The sequence below is a fragment of the Ovis aries genome, chromosome 3, assembly GCF_016772045.2.
Source record: "Ovis aries strain OAR_USU_Benz2616 breed Rambouillet chromosome 3, ARS-UI_Ramb_v3.0, whole genome shotgun sequence".
NCBI lineage: Eukaryota > Metazoa > Chordata > Mammalia > Artiodactyla > Bovidae > Ovis > Ovis aries.
Genome location: NC_056056.1, coordinates 197,133,926 through 197,150,834, shown reverse-complemented (window position 1 = coordinate 197,150,834; position 16,909 = coordinate 197,133,926). Strand labels below are relative to the sequence as shown.

The following is a 16,909-nucleotide window of genomic DNA, read 5'->3' as shown; positions in this document are numbered from 1 at the left end:
CTGATGCTTCCTGACCTGCATACAGATTTCTCAAGAGGCAGGTCAGGTGGTCTGGCATTCTCGTCTCTTGAATAATTTTCCACAGTTTATTGTCATCCACACAGTCAAAGGCTTTGACATAGTCAATATAGCAGAAATAGACGTTTTTCTGGAACTCTCTTACTTTTTCCATGATCCAGCAGATGTTGGCAATTTGATCTCTGGTTCCTCTGCCTTTTCTAAAACCAGCTTGAACATCAGGAAGTTCACAGTTCACATATTGCTGAAGCCTGGCTTGGAGAATTTTGAGCATTACTTTACTAGCATGTGAGATGACTGCAATTGTGTGATAGTTTGACCATTCTTTGGCATTGCCTTTCTTTGGGATTGGAATAAAAACTGACCTTTTCCAGTCCTGTGGCCACTGCTGAGTTTTCCAAATTAGCTGGCGTATTGAGTGCAGCACTTTCACAGCATCGTCTTTCAAGATTTGAAATAGCTCAACTGGAATTCCATCACCTCCACTAACTTTGTTCATAGTGATGCTTTCTAAGGCCCACTTAACTTCACATTCCAGGATGTCTGGCTCTAGATGAGTGATCACACCATCGTGATTATCTGGGTCATGAAGATCTTTGTTATACAGTTCTTCTGTGTATTCTTGCCACCTCTTCTTAATATCTTCTGCTTCTGTTAGGTCCATACCATTTATGTCCTTTATTGAGCCCATCTTTGCATGAAACATTCCCTTGGTATCTCTAATTTTCTTGAAGAGATCTCTAGTGTTTCCCATTCTGTTCTTTTCCTCTATTTCTTTGCATTGATCACTGAAGAAGGCTTTCTTATCACTTCTTGCTATTCTTTGGAACTCTGCATTCAGATGCTCATGTCTTTCCTTTTCTCCTTTGTTTTTCGCCTCTCTCCTTTTCACAGCTATTTGTAAGGCCTCCCCAGACAGCCATTTTGGTTTTTTGCATTTCTTTTCCATGGGGATAATCTGGATCCCTGTCTCCTGTACAATGTCACGAACCTCATTCCATAGCTCATCAGGCACTCTGTCTATCAGATCTAGGCCCTTAAATCTGTTTGTCACTCCCACTGTATAATCATAAAGGATTTGATTTAGGTCATACCTGAATGGTCTAGTGGTTTTCCCTACTTTCTTCAATTTCAGTCTGAAACTGGCAATAAGGAGGTCACGATCTGAGCCACAGTCAGCTCCTGGTCTTGTTTTTGTTGACTGCATAGAGCTCCTCCATCTTTGGCTTCAAAGAATACAATCAATCCGATTTCGGTGTTGACCATCTAGTGATGTCCATGTGTAGAGTCTTCTCTTGTGTTGTTGGAAGAGGGTGTTTGCTATGACCAGTGCATTTTCTTGGCAAAACTCTATTAGTCTTTGCCCTGTTTCATTCTGCATTCCAAGGCCAAACTTGCTTGTTACTCCAGGTGTTTTTGACTTCCTACTTTTGCGTTTCAGTCCCCTATAATGAAAAGGATGTCTTTTTTGGATGTTAGTTCTAAAAGGTCTTGTAGGTCTTCATAGAACCGTTCAACTTCAGCTTCTTTAGTGTTACTGGTGGGGGCATAGACTTGGATTATGGTGATATTGAGTGGTTTGCCTTGGAGATGAACAGAGATCATTCTGTCGTTTTTGAGATTGCATCCAAGTACTGCATTTCGGACTGTTGTTGACCATGATGGCTACTCCATTCCTTCTGTGGGAAGAAGAAATCTACTGCCCACAGCAATAGATAGATTGGTCATCTGAGTTAAATTTACCCATTCCAGTCCATTTTAGTTCGCTGATTCCTAGAATGTCGAGGTTCACTCTTGCCATCTCTTGTTTGACCACCACTTCCCATTTGCCTTGATTCATGGACCTGACATTCCAGGTTCCTAAGCAGTATTGCTCTTTTCAGCATCGGACCTTGCTTCTATCACCAGTCATATCCGCAGCTGGGTAGGAACAGAGAACATACAACAAATGAAAATAATGTGTTTCTTAGAATCTCTGTAAAAGAAAAAAAAAATCTCTGTAGCACAATACATAGTGGGCAGAGATGCAAAATTAGGAATGCAAAATGAAACTCATCTATATTTGTTAATATTTTGGCTCCTAGGAATTTAATCCTTTTTTTCATCATTCCATTCTCATAACTTTCTTCTAGTTCCTTGGATGATAATTTTTTTTTTTTCCAGGAGAGAAGAAGACTTGAGACAAGTTAAGAATTAGACAATCAATCAAAGAGATTTAAAGGAATCAGTCATTTTTACTTCAGTGTTTTAAGGCATAATAAAAAGTAAAGTTGAAGCATATGGGAGTTAGTTTCAAGGAAATAGAAATTGTCACGTGGCAGAGAGAGTAATCCAGCAATTGTCACTGTTCCATTATCTAGCGAAGTGTCCTTCCCATGTTTTGTTGTGCCTCCCCTGTTCATGGCACAAGCAGACTGCCAGTGAGAGAAGTTGGCTTGGGAGACTGCAAGATACAGCTGAACTAATGTTTTTTTATTGACTAGTACATACTTTGAGCTAAGCCCTTTTGAATTAGAATCACGTTAACTTTTTCTATATTCTGTATAATTCTATAGGTTAAGAGATATTACTTCTTTTTTTTTTTTAACCTCAGCCAGCTTGAGTAAATAGCCTATGTTACTTGGAAGTTGTGGGGTTGAGATTTGAATCAGAAATACTTGAAAGCAAAATGAAACAACAAAAAAGCACCGTGTTCTTGCCTTTATGGTATCTTCCTCCAGGTAATCAAGGGGAAGTGATGGAGCAAAGAGCAATATACAGATATATGACAGTGTGGGGACATTATCTATTGAAGAAAAACAGAAAAACTTGGGGTTGATGGTTGAGTCGCCATTAAGTATAGTGACTATTAAATACAATTTTAAAAACTTTGTCTTTATTATAATAAGTCAAAAATAGGCTCTTAGGGTAAGTTATTTGTCATAGAACTTAAGAAGCCTGAAAGAAGAAAGAGTGCATCGTGAACTGAAATGAGGAATAGTGGGTCTCTTATTGATTTTTCACTCTCAGATTCTCATTAACTATCAGATGAAACTTGATGACTGGCAACAAATAGACAACATTTTCCCCATTCTAGGCTGTTAAACTGCCCAAAGCCATCACACAGATTAGTCTGAAAGGCACTTATTGTTCCTGCTGGAGGTGTTTAAAAAAATCAGCTTTAGATATAAGAATTCTTTTTCTCCCTTTCCTTCAGGCTGCTAAAGGATGCACAGAATGAAGCTTATTTTAAAAGCTGGTATCAGAAGCTATTGGCTGCACTCCAATTCTGTGCAGGAAAAGCCTTGAGGGATGAGTTTTCCAAGGAGCAGAAACTTATCAAGATTCTGGGAGACATTGGGGAAAAAGTCAAGACTGCTAGTGACCCTCAAAGACAGGTTTGTTGGGACATCAATCTTCATGTAATGAAGTTTTGTTTTCTTTTTCATTATGGTTCAATTAAGTTTGAATTTCATAACACAGAAAGTACATTCCTTGACTGCCATTTAGTCATAAGACACTTCAATTAATTCTTTTGATTAAGTTTTTCTTGTCAATTTACTATCCTAATGTTAATTTCTATCACCAGGACACGGTTTTTTAATTTAAATAGCCATGTTGCACAAACAGTACCTGACAAGAGACCAATTTCAAGGCAATTTGACTAAAATGACCAGATGAAGTAATTTCCTCAGAATGGAAGCACAATTCAGGCTTACAGAAGAAGTACACAAATGGGACTTTTTAAACACCCTTGTCCAAGGGACAAAATTTTGGTCTAAATTTGTCCAACTCTGCACTAATCAAAGTTATTTTAAAGGCTTTTTTTTTTTTTTTTTTGCCACAACAAATGAAATACATGAAACAAATCAATAGTGGTGTGGATAGTAAGACTTTCATGCTAACATCCATGGATGGTAGTCAAAATATTGTACCTCTTCCATCACTGATTATAATAAAGGGCCTGGCTGTTCTTTTTCTTGATCTAGTAGAAGAACACTTGCTCTTTGTAACTGTCTGTGTTACTAGTTCCCTTCATTAGTGATGTTCCCTTCACTGTTACAGACCATTGAGTAGATTCTCTTAAACTCATATTCTAGATGTAGAGAGATAGTGAACTTCCATTCATTGGATTAAGAATATCATTCAATAACAAGGACTTACTATGGTCTAGGAGTTAAGGATAGAAAGACGACTAAACCATGAATCTTGTCCTCAAGGGAGCTCATGGTCTCTCTCCACCCACTGTTTAAAATCAACAAGTTTTCAACAAAATGATATGAAAATAGTAGGAGGTAAAGTGTCCCAGAACTCTTTCCCAGCACAAGATTTTTCTTACTGGAAATCACTTCATTTGGTAGTAATGCCAGAAGCTGTGCTACTTCACCTACATAGGAAAACATGGAAAATAAAAAGCAGAAGCATGGAATTTGTTTTTAAATGGGAGGCGTATAATCTCTGGATGCTGAGAAGAGCCTTAAGGCACATAACATGATAAGCAATGCAAAAAATATTTTTATGACTTCTCCATGTTATTGCAAACTCATTAGTTATTGTCTAATGGTAAACAAAAAGTTGAGCACAAGTAAAATAATTTTGTTTAAAATTTACAAACTTTGTGTATAAGTTTGGTCTTTATTTCTTATACTTTAAAGTCCCTCGTGTATTGAAGATGTATACTAGTCAGTACAGTGCCTTTTTTGACCAATTGCATCAAGTTCCAAAGTGATACTGACATCATCCTCTCACATAAATGCATTTCTCTCACCTTGACTGGCTGCTCTTGTGAGAACACCTCTTCACATGAAAACAGGAAGAGAAAAAAGAAGGAGGTGGGAGAAGAATTTATAATTTCTCACAAGTTACTTTAAGCTTTGTTTTTTCTGTGTTTTTTTTTTTTAAGCCCAATTAACAAGACTGGAAAAGGTCAGTTTTCATTCCAATCCCAAAGAAAGGCAATGCCAAAGAATGCTCAAACTACTGCACAATTGCACTCATCTCACATGCTAGAAAAGTAATGCTCAAAATTCTCCAAGCCAGGCTTCAGCAATACATGAACCATGAACTTCCAGATGTTAAAGCTGATTTTAGAAAAAGCAGAGGAACCAGAGATCAAAGTGCCAACATCCGCTGGATCATCAAAAGAGCAAGAGAGTTCCAGGAAAACATCTATTTCTGTTTTATTGACTATGCCAAAGCCTTTGACTGTGTGAATCACAATAAACTATGGAAAATTCTGAAAGAGATGGGAATACCAGACCACCTGACCTGCCTCTTGTGAAACCTGTATGCAGATTAGGAAGCAACAGTTAGAACTGGACATGGAACAACAGACTGGTTCCAAATAGGAAAAGGAGTACGTCAAGGCTGTATATCGTCACCCTGCTTATTTAACTTACACACAGAGTACATCATGAGAAACACTGGGCAGAAAGAAGCACAAGCTGGAATCAAGATTGCTGGGAGAAATATCAGTAACCTCAGATATGCAGATGACACCACCCTTATGGCAGAAAGTGGAGGAACTAAAAACCCTCTTGATGAAAGTGAAAGAGGAGAGTGAAAAAGTTGGCTTAAAGCCCAACATTCAGAAAACGAAGATCATGGCATACGGTTCCATCACTTCTTGGCAAATAGGTGGGGAAACAGTAGAAACAGTGTCAGGCTTTATTTTGGGGGGCTCCAAAATCACTGCTTCCCTGGTGGCTCAGAGGTTAAAGCGTCTGCCTCCAATGTGGGAGATCCGGGTTCAATCCCTGGGTCAGGAAGATCCCCTGGAGAAGAAAATGGTAACCCACTCCAGTATTCTTGCCTGGAGAATCCCATGGACAGAGAAGCCTGGTAGGCTACAGTCCTCGGGGTCGCAAAGAGTCGGACATGACTGAGCGACTTCACTTCAAAATCACTGCAGATGGTGATTGTAGCCATGAAATTAAAAGATGCTTACTCCTCGGAAGGAAAGTTATGCCCAACCTAGATAGCATATTGAAAAGCAGAGACATTACTTTGCCAACAAAGGTCCATCTAGTCAAGGCTATGGTTTTTCCAGTGATCATGTATGGATGTGAGAGTTGGACAGTGAAGAAAGCTGAGAGCCGAAGAATTGATGCTTTTGAACTGTGGTGTTGAGGAAGACTCTTGAGAGTCCCTTGGACTGCAAAGAGGTCCAACCTAAAGGAGCTCAGCCCTGGGTGTTCATTGGAAGGACTGATGCTAAAGCTGAAACTACAATACTTTGGCCACCTCATGTGAAGAGTTGACTAATTGGAAAGGACCCTGATGCTGGGAGGGATTGGGGGCAGGAGGAGAAGGGGATGACAGAGGATGAGATTGCTGGATGGCATCACCGACTTGATGGACATGAGTTTGAGTAGACTCCAGGAGTTGGTGATGGGCAGGGAGGCCTGGAGTGCTGTAATTCATGGGGTCGCAAAGAGTCAGACACGACTGAGTGACTGATCTGAACTGAACTGATATCCAGTGAAGAGATTTTAGTTAAAGAGAGTAGAGGTTCCCCTCTGTGATGCTCTTCAGGCAAATCCAAGTATAGAAAAGACAAAGAGGACAGACAAAAAGAATCCCATTGTGGAACTTTGCCCCATTTCTCCTCCTTGTTTTTCTGGATTCTGGGAGCAGTCAATTCTGTTATTTGACCATGAGCCAGGAGCCAGAGCTGCGAAACTCTTGAGAGTTAGTCAAGCATCATTAATCTGATATCCTCATTTGTAGAAATGTAGTAAAAAGAGTTTTCAAAGTAGGCCAAAAGTTTTGTGTGTGTTTTTTTTTTTTAAATCATTGCTTTCCCCTCTTTTTGACAGGGAATACACACTTCTTTTTTTTTTTTTTTTTACTGGAGTATAGTTGCCTTACAATGTTATGTTAGTTTTTTCTGTACAGCAAAGTGGATCAATTACAAGTATACATGTGCCCCCCCTTTTTCGGAGTTCCTTCCCATATAGGTCACCACAGAGCACTGAGTAGAGTTCCCTGTGCTGTACAGTAGGCTCTTATTGGTTCTCTGTTTTATACATAATAGTGTATATATGTCATTCCCAACTTCCCAATTCATCCCATCCCCTCAGTTCCCCCTTGATATCTGTAAGTTTGTTCTCTACCTCTCAGGGGATACACAATGCTAAAAGTGTTGTTTGGTCTCTGACCTTCCACGTGTGCAGAGGACTGTGGAAGGGAGTAAGTCAAGTATCAGAAATACACTCACTGGCATTTAGTAAACAATTTGTTCATATATGTTACTGTTTCTGACATTTATCAATTGTCCGTAATTGTCTTTTTTGTCATCATTGCTCCTACTCAATGTAAATTTTTTTTCTAAAATGTACTATTAGTATCAAGTGTAAATCTGAAGAGTTACAAACTAAGATTTCAGGGAATTACATAAATGGATCATGTTAATAATTCCTTAAAGCAGGGGTTGCAAGTTGCTTGGTCACAGGTCAGGCCCCATGCATCATGTTTTGTTCGAACAGAACAATACTTTGTTTTGCTTTTGTTTTTAATTTAAAGTGCTTCAGAAAGGGCATTCGATCTTTACTCCCTCATTTTTCCTAGGACTCCCTCTTGTTTTAGCCTGTTGCCTCCTCATATGCCACTACATCACCCACCGACCCAAAGCATCCAAGTGTGTAACCCCTAAATTAATGAGCTTATATAATCAATAGAAGAAACATATAACTTCAAGGGAAAGTCAAGTTCTTTACAGTTTCAAAAATGCTTTTTCTAATGATTTTTCATAGGATGTCCTGAAGAAGGAGCTTGGCAGACTAGAAGAATTCTTTTGGTGTACAAAGACCTGTCACCTCCCTCTGAACCCTGCCTTATGCGTACAGGGGATTGATGGTGATGTAAGTCAATATATTCAGTAGATAAGTTGAATATTTTTATTTTGTGTTGTTTAGGTTTTGAAATGCCAAAAACAATTTGTGAATTTTTATTATAATTATTTAAGAAAAATTAATTGAATCTCATCCAAACTGCATGATCTATTTGATGCACTGTGTCCAGTTGGGATCACATTAACTGCATCAGCTATTTCATTGGTTTATTAATAGAAGCAGACTTTCAGTTCAGTGAAAAAAATAAAGATACTCCTTACTTAAATTGATTTCTTGACTTAATCAAAACTGGTTGGTTTGGTGCCCCCATGCAGGCTGGTTTAATTTCATGCTTATTTAGATTATGTGTGCACCCTTGCCTAGGACGCGAGTATATCATTAGCTATAACATCTCAGTTTTGATTCAATTTAAAATTCATTGATGTTCATGAGTCATGATGCTATGTGATGTATTTTGTGATTTTACTCATGCCCAGAAAGCCCTTCTCAGCATCACTGAACTCACAAACCCCTTCTCTGCCAAGTCTCTATCAGTCACACTTGTCTGACTTAGAATCATTCTTTCTCCATGAGTTTTATTATTTTTTCTCCAAAACCCAAGACTAGAAGACTCTAATAAAAATGATTGATAAGTGACATTTAGAAGTGAAGAGATTAAACTTTCATACATACACAGTACATGTTACATAACTGAAGTCTTAATACAGTCAAGGAAACAAATTTAATAATTAAGGGGAAAATTAGACCATTAGTATGAATAAAAGAGGGCTTCCCAGGTAGCACAGTGGTGAAGAATCTGCCTGCCAAGCAGGATACGCAAGAGACTCAGGTTTGATCCCTGAGTCAGGAAGATCACCTAGAGAAGGAAATGGCAACCTACTCCAGTATTCTTGCCTGGGAAATCCCATGGACAGAGGACCCTGGAGAGCTACAGTCCATCCATGGGGTCGCAAAGAATTGGACACGACTGAGCACGCACACACCCGCATGCATTGGCATGAATAGAAAACATTTTGCTAAAAACAATGCTGTCACCTTGACAACTTTTCTGCTACAAAGACACCCTACAAACTTTCCTAATATACTTCATAGATGTATTTTGAATAAAAACAAAACAAGGCATCAACTCCATAAGCTGATATGTCTATCAAAGCTAAAATCCAAATCATCACTGATGTTTTAAAAAAATGTGTAACATTTATATTATGAGCAGTATACACTGATTGATGATAAGATACATGGAAACTCAATATTTCAAAGACAGCATATCTTTTTTGTTGTTGTTATAAATATTAATATATTTTTCTAGCACTACAATCAAATAGAAATTGGGTCCAGTCAACAGGTTTTGAAATGAAAAGGAAGGTTTTTACATAAATAACTAGGTCATTTAAGCAGCCACATGAGTAATACATAGAAAGAACAATGGAGATTGTGGAGGCCAGATGTTATTTTTTATTTCTGCTTTCTTAATTTGTTGTTATTATTTAAGGAATAGAAAGATTTTTTTTTTCAATTAAAATTACGTATCAGTTATGCCTCATGCAGGCCTTGGGGATGTGGAGCACTGGCTCTCCTGGGTGGCTGTGGGAGTGTCCAGGTGAGCTGGCCAGGCCAAGGTCCCCACTAGCCCAGCAGTCAGCACCCAAAGTGCTGTGGCTGAGACCACGCTCCTCCCCTACATCAACCCAAGCCATCAGCACTTTTCCTGAGGCTGGCAAGTGCCCCAATTGGTGCCATCTCTTTGCCCATATGCTCTGGTCAGCTCTGCTGTGCATATAGCAATGAACAGGGAAAGTGGCAGGCAAAGCTCTCACCTGCAGGACATTTTAGTCTGTTCTCAGTCCTACTGAACAAGGGGGTCTGAAGGGACACACATCATCTCTGAAGGTGCCATAAGTGCAGCAAAATTCTAGTCAGAACCCACATCTGGTTGACCATCAGGGAATCCACACTTGTAAGAACCTGTGGGAATGGAATGAGTATGTTAAGAGCTTTAGAGAAACCCCTCAGCCAGTGGTTCATCTGAGCACCCTCTGAGGGGACAGATTCTATGAAAGGAATGTGAGGAGACTTGTCACCACTCCTCCCATCTCAGTAAATACTAGACAAGGAGAAACCTCATCAAGGTGATGAACATGAAAAGCCTTCACTCCTCATTCTCTCAGAGGCACATCAGACAGCCCTTACTGGGGAGAAGTTTTCAGAATATCATGAGTGTGGGAGGCCTTCATTCAGAGTAGAATCTTTTATAGCACCAGGCACTTCACACAGGTGACAAATGTTATGTTGAAATGAATGTGGGAATGCTCTCTGTTCTGATAGAAATCTTACTGACCACCAGAAAGTTCACACTGGGGAGAAGTCTTACAAGTGTCAGGAATGTAGTAAGGCCTTCAGTCAGAGTAAATCCAGTGTCAAATAAGAGAGTCAAGGTCAGTCTTACTTGACACTGGGTCCTCCATGCCAGGGAACAAGCACATATGTGTTGGCAGTGTAGAAAAGCCTTCAGTCAGACCTCTAAGCTTGTTGATTAGGAGCAAATTCACGCCAGAGAAAAGCCTTTCGAATGTGCCATGGCATGGCATTTAGTCTAGTAAATATCTTACTTTATGTTACAGACTTCACATCAGCAAAAGCACAATAAATGTGGAAAATAAACAGTTGAGACTCAGGCTTCATTATATAATCACAGAATTCACACAGGTTAGAAGTCCTATGGATGTAATAATGAGCATGGGAAGGTCTTTGGTTATACCGTCAGTCCTCTAGGACATCAGAGAGCCCATCTGGGGAGAAAGCTGATAAATGCAGTGATGGTGGAAAAGTCAATACTGAGCTTATCGTGTGTCAGAAGTCACTCTGGAGAGAAGTCCCATGAATGAGAGAGCGTGGGAAAGCCTGCATACGCAGTCAGCATGCTAGTTTAATCACCATCAGTTAACTACACTAGGGAGAAGCACTCAGGCCTGGTTCAATCCATTTCTTAAAACATGGCCCTTCAAGACAGAAAGCAGAAGTCTTCTTAGGTTTGGCTAAGCTTTCTTTATAAGAAGAATTCTCACCCCTACCTCTCATTCTGACCACTAATCACAATGGACCATTTCCTATTTCACTAAGGGATGGATAGAATAAGAGAGTGGGAATAACAATGCAATCCTTCTCTACTCCTGGGAAAGTAAGGACCAGACTTTTCATTTACTAATAGGTTTCTTTTCCTTTTAAAAATCTCTTTTAAATCTATTTCAGCAGTGTTTACTTTACAACAAGAGAAGTCATATCATCCTTTCCCTATTCTAACCTTTCTTATCTTTCTCTATTCCAGCTCCTTTATCTCATCATTTTTATAAACTATACTCTAAGACTTTGATTTATTCTTTCCTATCTCTTGGTTATGGCCTTCCCAGTCCACTTTTAACTTCTACTCTGAGGTGTCTTTGTTTGCCTTTTCCTATCTAGCAAACCTTTTCTTTCACCTGTTTACTAATCTGTGTCTTTCACAATCTTCAAATTCAGCTCACCTCTGAAATACTCTCTTCTTCAAATGCTTCCTCATTCAACTATGTTACATTGCCTTGTAAATTATTTTTGACTTAATGCATGTGAGTATACTTTCATAGCAACTTTTCGCAGGCTCTTTCAGAGGTAGATATGGTGCCTCTTTCTATTTGCATATAGATAGTGGTTTGTGCGAGAGAAGGAAATGAGGTCGCACAGAGTTGGACACGACTGAAGCAACTTAGCAGCAGCAGCAGCAGTGGTTTGTTCATACTAGTTGTCAAGTGTATGGTATTTTTGTTGTGACTCTCAAAAAACAGACTGCATCTGAAAACCAAAATATGAAACAATGCAAGCACAATCCCTCTCAGTGATGTAATTACAAAGAGGGGCTCAGTCTCTTAGCTCTTTGTCTCTTCCCTGGACTTGGCATGCCTCAAAGACTATCACCTCCCCCCATACCTCTCATCCCTAGAGTTGAATGAGGAGAATTTGAAAACCGCTAGTCTAGACTGTGGCCCAATACCGAGCTTTCTAATTGAATACCATGACATAAGGTCATATTCACTGACTGACTGATTCTTGCAGCAAGAATTCATTACTTAACAAGCAGCCTCATCCTTTCACTGTAAAACTCAAATTGATTTAATAAACAAGGGTTTCTGTTTACTTGGGGATTATGTTAGATTTACATCAATAGGTTAAGAAATAGATCCTTTCCTCTCTTCTACCCATTTCAGACTTCTCAGAAATAATGACATTCAAACTGATCCTTCAAAATGTATTGATGTCATATTTTTACTAAGTTGATAAGTTGAAACTATCAAATCCTTTTCCTTTTAGTATTGATTTAATTCTTTACTGTCAACATGAACTCTCTAATAACCTAAAAACATATAACCTTTAGCACTAGAAGAATTGTAAGCACATAAAAGGAAAATAATGGAAAGCCGTCAATATTGTTTATGATATTGCTCAGCTTTAGGTGAAGATAAAATGTAAAGTATAATTGAAAAACATCAGAATAGGAAATATATGTTGTACTGTTATTTGTAAAGATAGGAAAATGTTCATTAACAAAAAGGGAAAAAATGCATTAATCTTTTAGAAGTACCTGATTAATATCAGACATTGCAAAAGCTATTTTATATCCATTACAAAATCTATTACAAAATTGTATGAGGTAGGATTTTTATCCCTATGTTACATTAGGTTACAAACATTTATCCCAATGTGAAATAGGGACAATGAGTCAGACACAACTGAGCAACTAACACACAAGCAAAAACATTTAAGTAATTTGTGCAAGATGTTAACAGTTGATAAGTTGCAGAGTCCAAATTTTTTTTAATTTATTTTTAATTGGAGGATAATTCCTTTGCAACATTGTGTTGGTTTCTGCCAAAGCAATGTGAATCAGCCATAAATATGCATACATACAAAAACAAAACACCAGGAGCTGGCTGTGGCTCAGATCATGAACTCCTTATTGCCAAATTCAGATTTAAATTGAAGAAAAAAGGGAACACCACTAGACTCTTCAGGTATGACCTAGATCAAATCCATTATGATTATATAGTGGAAGTGACAAATAAATTCAAGGGTTTAGATCTGATAGAGTGCCTGAAGAACTATGGACGGAGGTTTGTGACATTGTACAAGAGGCAGTGCTAAAGACCATCCCCAAGAAAAATAAATGCAAAAAGACAAAATGGTTGTCTGAGGAGGCCTTACAAATAGCTGAAAAAAGAAGAGAAGCTAAAGGCAAAGGAGAAAAGGAAAGATATATCCATTTGAATGGAGTTCCAAAAAATAGCAAGGAGAGATAAGAAAGCTTTCCTCAGTGATCAATGCAAAGTAATAGAGGAAAATACATGGGAGCTGTTTTCTGAGATCAGGGGGAAATGTGCACGGTGCCCAGAGATGTGCAGAACCACAGGTGGGGCCTCACAGTCAGATACATATAGAGATACTACTCTGGTCTTGGAATGTATTGCTATTTCCCAGGAGAATAAATCAAGGAGGTGGACTGAGAGCTCTAAAATAACTAAATAACCAGGTTGTTGAGCCACTAACAGGCATAGGCACCTCATCACATAAATGAGATGTGCCACAACAGAGATCAAACCCTGAGCCTTTGGAGTGGGAGCACTGACTCCAAGACCATAGACTACAAGATAACTAATCCTAGGGAGTATCAAATAGAGAGAACTCACACAAAGGAAACCACTGGAATACAAGACCTGACATCACCCAAGCACCAGTAGCACCCCATGCAGGACGCCTCATCTAAAGAACAAAGTGAAAGTGAAGTCGCTCAGTCGTGTTCGACTCTTTGCGACCCCATGGACTGTAGCCTATCAGGCTCCTCCGTCCATGGGATTTTTCAGGCAAGAGTGCTGGTGTGGATTGCCATTTCCTTCTCCAGGGGATCTTCCCGACCCAGGAATCGAACCTGGGTCTCCCGAGTTGCAGGCAGATGCTTTACCGACTGAGCCACCAGGGAAGCCCCTCTAAACAACAAACAAAACAAAAATACAAACCAAATCATCAGCAGACAGGAGTACCAATCTCACTCAGCCTTGCCCATCAGAGGAAAAACAAAAAAACAAAAACTCAGCACCAATCTCACCCTATACAAAGTTCACACAAACCACTGGACCAACCTTAGGAGGGCAGAAATAAAAAGGAAGAAAGAATTCAACCTTCTTCAAAGAAAGAATTCAAGTTTCCTTGAAGCCTGGGAAAAGGAGACATCAAATGCAATAACTTTAAAGACAAACTGAAAAGGCAGAGAAATACTGCACAAATGATGGCACAAACTAGAAACACAGAAGTCCAAATAAACAAAGAGGAAATGGGGAAATTACCTGAAAAAGAATTCAGAATTATAGTAATAAAGATGAGCAAAAACCCCGAAAACAAAACAGAAAAAATGCAAGAATCAATTAACAAATACCTAGAAGAATTAAAGAATAAGCATACAAAAATTAAAAATACTCTAGAAGGAATCAATAAATATCTGAAGCAGAAGAACAAATCAGTGAGCTGGAAGAAAAAAATGGTGAAAATAACTTCTGAAGACCAGAATAAAGTAAAAGGAATGAAACGAACTGAGGATAGTCTCAGAGACCTCTGCGACCATATCAAATGCACCAATGTTCAAATTATAGGGGTTCCAGAAGAAGAAGAGAGAAAAAAAGGGTATGAGAAAATTTTTGAAGAGATTATAGGTGAAAATTTCCCCAACATGGAAAAGGAAATAGCCAATCAAGTCCAAGAGGAACAAAGAGTCCCATACAGGATAAACCCAAGAAGAAACACACCAAGAAGCACACTAATCAAACTAACAAAGACTAAACACAAAGAAAGAATATTAAAGGGAGAAGCAGCAAGAGAGAAGCAACAAGTAAACAAATAAATTCAAGGGATTAGAACAAGTAAAATACAAGGGAAACCCCATATGCTTAACAGCTGATCTTTCAGCCGAAACTCTGTAGGCCAGAATGAAATGGCAGGATATATTTAAAGTACTGAATGGGAAAAATCTACAACCAATTACTGTACCAATCAAGGATCTCATTGAAAATTGATGAAGAAATAAAAAGCTCTTCAAACAAGAAAAAGTTAAGAGAATTCAATACCACCAAACCAGCTTTACAACAAATGTTATACCAACTTATATAGTCAAGAAATACAAGAGAAGGAGAAAGATCTCCAAAATCAACCCCAAACAATTAGAAGATGGCAATAGGAACATATATATATCAATAATTACTTTAAACGTAAATGGATTAAATGCTAAAACCAAAATACACAGACTAGCTGAATGGATACAAAAACAAGATCCATATATATGCTGTCTACAAGAAACCCACTTCAGACCTAAAGAAACATATAGATTGAAAGTGAGAGGATAGAAAAATACATTCCATGCAAATGGAAAGCAAAAGAAAGCTGGACTAGTAATCCCCATGCCAGACAAAATAAACTTTAAAATAAAGAAGATTACAAGAGATAAGGAAGGACAGTACATAATGATCAAGGGATCAATCCAAGAGGAAGACATAACAATTGTCAATATCTATGCACCCAACATAGGAGCACCTCAATACATAAGACAAACATGAACAGACACAAAAGGAGAAATTGACAGTAACACAATAATAGTAGGAGACTTTAACACCCCACTCACACCAATGGACAGATCATCAAAACAGAAAATTAATAAGGAAACACAAGTCTTCAATGATCAGTTCAGTTCAGTTCAGTTCAGTCGCTCAGTCGTGTCCAACTCTGCAACCCCATGAATCACAGGATGAAATGGATCTCATTGCTATCTTCAGGACATTATATCCAAATGCAAAAGAATACACCTTCTTTTCAAGTTCACATGGTACGTTCTCCAGGATAGACCTGGATCACAAATCAAACCTCAGTAAATTTAAGAAAATTGAAATCATATCAAGCATCTTCTCCAACCACAACACTATGAGACTAGATCTTAATTACAAGAAAAAAGCTGTAAGAAACACAAACACATGGAGATTAAACAACACATTTCTAAATAACCACAGGTTAATGAAGAAATCTAAAGGGAAATAAAAAATTTTTAGAAACAAATGACAATGAGAACATGACAACTCAAAACCTAAGGGACGCAGCAAAAGTGGTTCTCAGAGGGAAGTTTATTGCGATACAATTCTACCTTGAGAAACAAGAAAAACATTAAATAGACAACCTAACTTTATACCTAAAGCAACTGGAAAAAGAAGAAGAAGAAAAAAAAAAAAACCCCAAAATCAGTAGAAGGAAAGAAATCATAAAGATCTGAGAAGAAATAAATGAAAAAGAAATGAAAGAAACAATAGTAGAGATTAATAAAACTAAAAGTGTGTTCTTTGAGAAGATAAACAAAATTAACAAACCCTTAGCCAGACTCATCAAGAAAAAAAGAGAGAAGAATTAAATCAACAAAATTAGAAATAAAAAAGGAGAGGTTACAACAGACAATGCAGAAATACAAAGGCTTATAAGAGACATTTATGAGCAACTATATGGTAATAAAATAGATAAGCTGGAAGAAATGGACAGATTCTTAGAAAAGTTCAGTGTTCCAAAACTGAATCAAGAAGAAATAGAAATTTTGAACAACCCAATTTCAAGCACTGATACTGACACTGTGATCACAAATCTCCCTCCCAAAAGACAAAAGTCCAGGACCAGATGGCTTCACAGGAGAATTTTATCAAACATTTAGAGAAGAGCTAATGCCTATCCTTTTAAAGCACTTTCAAAAAATTGCAGAAGAAGGAACACTTCCCAATTCGTTCTATGAGGTCAAAATCACCCTGATACCAAAACCAGACAAAGACAACACAAGAAAAGAAAACTACAGGCCAATATGGCTTATGAACATAGATGCAAAAGTCCTCAACAAAATTTTAACAAACAGAATTCAGCAACACATCAAAAGCTCATACACCATGATCAAGTTGGATTTATTTCAGGGATGCAAGGATTCTTCAATATACAGAAATCAATCAATGTGATACGCCTTA

The 16,909-nt window shown here is 38.2% G+C and overlaps 1 protein-coding gene across 18 annotated transcripts in view; it reads left to right on the top strand.

The window, feature by feature from the left end:
- Nucleotides 1-16,909, top strand: part of PIK3C2G (phosphatidylinositol-4-phosphate 3-kinase catalytic subunit type 2 gamma) — a 668,476-nt gene that overhangs the window by 461,561 nt on the left and 190,006 nt on the right. For all 18 annotated transcript variants that reach the window (XM_060413352.1, XM_060413355.1, XM_060413356.1 and 15 more), the window contains 2 exons: nucleotides 3,215-3,395; nucleotides 7,752-7,859. In XM_060413352.1, coding sequence (XP_060269335.1) covers nucleotides 3,215-3,395; nucleotides 7,752-7,859 — 289 coding nt within the window. The remainder of the gene's footprint in view (nucleotides 1-3,214; nucleotides 3,396-7,751; nucleotides 7,860-16,909) is intronic.